The sequence below is a fragment of the Lycium barbarum genome, chromosome 7, assembly GCF_019175385.1.
Source record: "Lycium barbarum isolate Lr01 chromosome 7, ASM1917538v2, whole genome shotgun sequence".
Taxonomy (NCBI): Eukaryota; Viridiplantae; Streptophyta; class Magnoliopsida; order Solanales; family Solanaceae; genus Lycium; species Lycium barbarum.
Window position 1 is genome coordinate 1948857 of NC_083343.1, and position 6786 is coordinate 1955642.

Here is a 6786-nt window from a genome sequence, read left to right on the forward strand (position 1 = left end):
TAGACGCCTATAAATAAGAGCATTTGTGAAGGACCAAAGACATCACCAAGAACATCATCAATAAAACCTCTCAAGATAAAATCCATATTCCCCTTCTCTTTCATCAAATGCTTCAATCCCTTTTCCAGTTCAAAATCCCTGTAATATAAACTTCTATTGTAAAATAGTATTAAGTTTTCAGTAATGTTCTCCTAGTGTGAAGTAGTTTTTGGGGTTCCCCGAAAGGGAAACCTCCCTCCATCTTCGAGTCATGTAAGTTTTATTAACTATGTTTCTGTATTATTTTCCATGTTTATATAAATACTATGTTTTAAGTAATCGCTTGTTATTATGAATCTATTATTCTTAGTAAATGGTTATTCTCTTAACTTCTTAATAAACTTGATGGATTAACCTGTAAATTCCTAGGTGATAAAGAGGTCGTTTTAATGTCCAAAAATGATAGAGGACGATGTTGGCTATGGCCGGGGTGTAGTTAAAGAAAAAGGTTATTAAGAACAAAGGTTAAGAGAAAGAGATGAACAGTGTAACAAGATTCATGACTAGACAGAGTCTAGATTATCAAAAAGAAAAAAAACGTAAACAATGGGAGATAAACATAAACTTAGAAATATAACTACATGAAAAGAGGACTGCTAGGGGTGAGAAAGTACCGAGTAGGATTGTTTAAACATTTGATAAAAACCACATTATATTTTCTACTGAATTCTTGTTACACTGTTCATGACTAGGTTTCAGTTTCAGTTTCAGCTCTCATCATGTTATTTCATGTGTCATGTTTATTTCATTCAGTTGCTTTACACACCAGTACATTCAACGTGCTGACGTCCCCTTTTATTGCCCGGGAGCCTTCATTTCACAATGCAGGTACGGATTTACAGGACAACGCATCTGATCAGTAGGATCATCCACGTATCAGCTTTTGGTGAGCCCCATCTTCTTCTGAGTTTAGTCATTATTTACATTTATGTCAGTTATGCAGTTAAGGTATGCCAGAGGCCTTGTCCCAGCAAGTATGATCTACAGTCCAGGTTCATGATAGAGGTTTCATAGACTAGTTAGTTATGTTATGTCAGATATTCGGAGTCGTCTAGCCATTTTGGCTCATTATTATTATGTTTATTCAGACTATTCCGCATTATGATATTATGATATTTTCAGACTTATGATTTATGGTACCACACTTTACTTAACATATGCATGTTCATCGGTTATTTCGCATCAATTCATGCCCATGTTAAGTCAGCAAGCCATGTGATTCGCTCGGTCACATGCAGTCAGGCATCGAATGTCGTGTTACGCCCAGGCCATGGTTCAGGACGTGACATAAAAGGTTTAGAATTGTTGATGTGTATGGCAATTGAATCGCGATAGCATTCATTATCCATGAAAGTTTATAAATTTTTTTAGAAGCTAAAATATCATAATATGAGTGTTTTACTCAAAATTTCAGAATTTATTTTCATGATTTATTATGTTTTAAATCATGATAACTAGAAGTATGTTCAAGTACTCATGAGAAGCATGTTTTGTTTTACACTATTAAGATTTGAATACTATAATGGTTTGTGAACTGTGTCACATTTTAAAAAAAAAATCAACTCAAGGGATTAAGAAACATTTTAGAAAAGAGTTTGATCCAAGAGATCATAAAAGGGTTTGTAGCCATAGTCAGATCGTGATTTACCCCAACGGTATTCGTGTTAGAGTAGGAGATTTTAGTGTGCCGTCGGTTCAAACACTTGTCCTAGTGAGATGTAAAACACGACCATTCTAAAATCTTGTACCGAGTGGCACCTCGAGGATGAGTCCAGTAGATCGGGTTAGAATCAATCCCATGCTGATCAAATTGTGAGTATTACAAAATATGTCAGTCAAATAATACACTCCATGAAAGAAAGAAAGAAAGAAAGAACATTTTTTAAAATATTATGTTCGAGAAAATACTTTTGCGCAAAAGTAATATTATTTGCGCATGCTTGTTGCTTTAGAGAAATCTCAGAATACTTCTATGTACATCATGTTTTTTAAGCACCGCTCCAGCTTTAGTGAGAAAATAGTACCAATAGTTAGTGTACAAGTGTTCTCTTTATGGAACCAACATTGGCCTATGTCCATGTAGGCGGATATATAATAGGAACTAACAAACCACAAGTTAGGTTCTCCCTCACTCCAGAAACAATTGGTGAGCTCTGCATTATTTTGTGGTCAATTAGATTATGGTATTGTATTGCACATATTATTATTTGTCAGTATTCCAGAAGTTATTTTAAAGTTATATTAGAGCTAAACATTCATTCAGATGATAAGTGTGGAACAGATATTTGTATTTGAAATATATTGTATGTATAGTCGCATAAAAATGACAGAGCTAAAACAGTTCAAATAGAGCAGAAGGTTCGCTTGGTCAAATTAAGGCATGAATGCCAACCATAGTTCGTTTAGAAGACAGGTTGTGATAGAAAGTGCTTAAACGTGTGTGATTTAAATACAATGAAAGACAGTACACGATACTTTTTCATTAAAACATACATGAACCTCGTACAAGATTAAAAGAGGGTCAACGTGTCACAACTTATTCAGTGTGCTAACGGCTACTAGAGGCCAAGAACACAACATTATAAGCTACCCTTTAAGAAAGGCAACACTTTATTATTTTGTGTGACATTTAATACTTAATCTGTCTTAATTACTCCATCATGATCTCTTCTTCAAGCAATGCTTCAATCAGAGTTTTTGCTTCTTCAGGCATAGTCATCTCAGCTTCATTAGAAATATTATCAAATACACATGGCTTAGTGCATAGGCACCTTCTTTGGAGTTTGCTACAATGTCCATCGGTAAACTTCTCCTTGATGCAAGCTTTTCTGCATGGCGAGTCGGTAATGCATAATCCTTTGAAAGTCTTGCTTTTTGCTTTGCAAATGTTCTGAGCTTGCACCTCTACAAATCATTCACAAGTACTTACAAATTTTAGAAGAAGAGAAAGAATCGAAAGAAATGTTCACCACTAAAAATAGGAATTAGACATAGATAAATTATGTAGTTAAACAACAAAATGCATTATTAATCCTATTTAGCTAAAAATAAACTAAGAGCTATTTAGTGACAGACTAGCGACGAGCTTCGTAGCTAAATCCAACTTTTTTATGTAGTGATTGCTTGTATACCATTTAGAGGAATTACAATAAAAAAGTTTTTTCACAATTTTGAAAACCGTCAATCATTTATAGTAAACTTTTAAACTGTGAATTCATTTACTATCCTTAAAGAAAAATTACTTGTACACTCTTTGGAGGAATACATACAAGTTTCTTCATCATTAATTCCTCAAAGCCAAACATAACAAACCATTGAAATAGAGTAATATTACGCATTAATTTTTTTATTATTTGTATGAGGATTTAATTTAGAGGAATAGATGGAGACAAACCATAGGCAACAAAGAGCATCATTGCCAAGACCAGAAATGCCATGAAGCAAACGGAGCGAGCCATTGTCTCTTTGGATGAGTGAAAAAGAGAAGAAATATTAATTTTAATAATAAGAAAGATTGCAATTCAGAGTTGTGAATGAACACTAACACAATAGAGGTATTTATAGGCAGTGAAAGAATAGTAACTAAGCTTTAACTCATCTGTCGAAGCGAAAAAAAAAATAGTAGATAAGTTTAGTGGGCCCATAGATATATCAATAACCCAAAAAACATGTTCCTCATGGGCTTCAAGTTTTTTGGTCAATTTATCCGTCATTACATTTTTGAAATCCCACAATGGGAAGTTCGACTAATTAATTCGAATTTGCGTATGGAAATCCTAACTATGGTATGTAAAATATTTCCTATTAAATGCAATTGCTTTTCCAGGACTCGAACCGGAAGAATATGATTAAAATAAACGATTATTTTCCATGTCATTATAACCTTTCATAATAGTAAAAAGTTGGCAATAGACGTACTCTTATTCCACCTACTCTATTGTGCGAATGAAGTCAATAAGCCATAGTAATTGTTACTTTGTTTAGCATAATTTGATTTGGCATACAGTTTATTAATTAATTTTTTTTTTAAAAAAATTGTGATATGAAGTATGTCATGATATACGCGTTGTCATAAAAAATTTAAAATTTGTTAAACATGTCATAACATTTTGCGGCTATAAAAGCTTCTCATTAAGGAAATATAATGTAACAGCTGAAACCTATGTCATATATTGTCCACTTTGGCTCAATAAACCTTAGGGATTTGTCGCTCGAACTATGCCATCATCGAGTCCAAAAATGCACTTACCATGCATTTAAACTCGTATATATCTTACAAAGCTCTTCAGTTTAGTTATTCTCTTATTTTAATGTGAGATTCTTCTGAGGTGTCATGCAAGTGCACTCCTACTTTAGAGAATGACAAAATTATCAACCTTACTTTCTTCGTGAAAGGATTGTTGTCAAATGTAGGGCTGGGCATAGAATACCGAAAACCGAATTACCGAACCGAACCGGCTATTTCAGTATTTCGATATTCGGTAATTCGGTTTTCGGTTCAGTATTCGGTACTGAAATATAAAATTCAGTGTTTCGGGTTCGGTATTCGGTATTTACAATTATACCGTTCGGTAATTCAGTATATACCGAATACCGAAATTAAGTCCAGTAGTCCAGCGACTCCAGCTGATAATGCTTTGATTATCTGAGTGTCCAGCGACTCCAGTAGTCCAGTCCAGTATTCGGATTTGTTTAACAAGACCTACTGCTCTTTGTAACATGTCTCTGATTTGAATGCTTTGATTATTAATCTGATAAAGAAATCATGTCTTTTAGCCTAGAGGATATTAGTAATTGTTTTGCTGTATACTAGTCTCCTACAATGATTCCAATGTATCTGAGTGTCATGCTATTGATCTATTCATGCATGTGATGCAACAGCTAGCTCTGGGCTTCCAAAGACCTGTCATTGGTCCCTTAGTAGTCGCTTTAGCTCAGCCAAACTCATTGATTAAAGAAGTCAATTTACATAGATAACCTATTAAAGAATGCAGCTGCTAGCAAAAAAATGGTATTACCGAATACCATACCGAATCGAAATTTGATTTACCGATTCCCGAATTACCGAACCGAAGTTTGAAAGTTCGGTATTTCGTATATACTTTCAATTATCGAATACCGAATTACCGAACCCGAACTTTAAAAATACCGAACCGAATATCGAACGCCCAGCCCTAGTCAAATGGCAGTGTCACATGCTTGCATTACCTTGATTTTTGAGTTTCTTAAAACCAATAATGGCTTATCAATGGACATGTTTCCCTTTCCAGTACAAAATCAGTTACTCTTGTTATATTAAACATATAAAATATTATTTGGATAAGAACCGAAAAGTAAAAGCTTATAAAGTTAGAATGATCGAATGAGAAAAAGATAAATAATGACGTGAAATTTTGTTGAAGTCAGTAATGATTAAAATTACTTTAATAGGTCCATTAAACTAAGTATTGTCATTACCAATAGATAAGAGCTAGCTTAAGAACTATATCGGAGGTGCATTCGCAATTGTTTCCGCCACAAGAACAAACTAAATGGACACGATTCAATCGATCGTTTGGTCCTTACATCTGATTCTATAGTTCATGCCTTGGCTTTTACATAGTTATCACTTAACTCATGGTAACTCATGGTATAATAGTCCCCTGATATTCGAGTCCGAAGTATGAGGGCTCGAGTACTATTAGCCTGAGATGTGCAGTCCTCGGTCTTCGGTCTTTGATAGGTATGCTCTATATGCGTAGCACGCTGTTCGACGCTGCCTCATTAAAAACCTTGCCGAAATCCCACTTCGGGACAAATGGTCGAAGGGATAAAGAGTGCAGCATGTGCTTTCAGTCCTAAGTCTATGACTTCCGAGTATCCGCTGTGCTGTTTCATTGTCCCTCGGGCTGTATCCCTGCATGGTTAGATCGAGAGAGAAGAAAGCAAAACAAAAGTTATTCTTACCTTTAATAGTAATATCGTTTTAGGTGTGCTACATTCCAGTTGTTTTTCAGCTATTGTCTGTCTTCATTCTCGAGCTGATAAGAACCTTTTCCGGTTATTCCAGTGACTCGGTACGGTCCTTCCCAATTTGGGGCTAGTTTCCCTTCGTGAGGGTTCTTCGTATGAAGTGTGACCTTCCTCAATACCAAGTCCCTAATCTGAAAATGTCTGAGGTTGGTCCTTCGATTATAATACCGTTGCATCCTCTGTTTTTGTGCGGCTATCCGGATATGAGCAGTTTCCCTTCTTTCGTCCACGAGATTCAGATTGACGGACATTGCTTCATGGTTCGAGTTCTCAGTGGCATAACGGAATATTAAGCTTGGCTTACTAACCTCGACGGGTATCAAGGCCTCGGCTCCGTATACAAGGGAAAATGGAGTCTCCCTGGTGCTTGATCTTACCGTTATGCGGTGGGCCCATAAAACCTCGGGCAGAACCTCCTTCCATCGGTGCTTAGAACCGGCCAGTCTCTTCTTTAAATTCTGCAATATGGTTTTATTGGTAGACTCGGCCTGACCATTTGCGCTCGGATGATACGGGGTTAATAAGATTTTCTTGATTTTGTATTCTTCAAAAACTTGCTGACCTTGCTACCTATGAACCGCTTCCCCTTATTACACGCAATCTCCGCTGGTACCCCGAATCGACAGATTATATGGTCATAAATGAAATCAATGAAATCAATGATCTCTTTTTCCCTGACTTTCTCGAGTGCCTGTGCTTCGATCCATTTAGAGAAATAATCTCTCATAAGTAAAA

The 6786-nt window shown here is 35.8% G+C and overlaps 1 protein-coding gene across 1 annotated transcript; it reads right to left on the reverse strand.

Moving 5' to 3' along the window:
• Window positions 1-2489: 2489 nt before the first annotated feature.
• Window positions 2490-3593, reverse strand: LOC132602867 (defensin-like protein). The gene is made up of 2 exons (XM_060315656.1): window positions 3434-3593; window positions 2490-2943 (listed from the first exon to the last, which is right to left on the reverse strand). The coding sequence occupies exons 1-2, from the start codon at window positions 3495-3497 to the stop codon at window positions 2690-2692; spliced, it is 318 nt and encodes a 105-aa protein (XP_060171639.1). The 5' UTR covers window positions 3498-3593; the 3' UTR covers window positions 2490-2689.
• Window positions 3594-6786: the final 3193 nt, after the last annotated feature.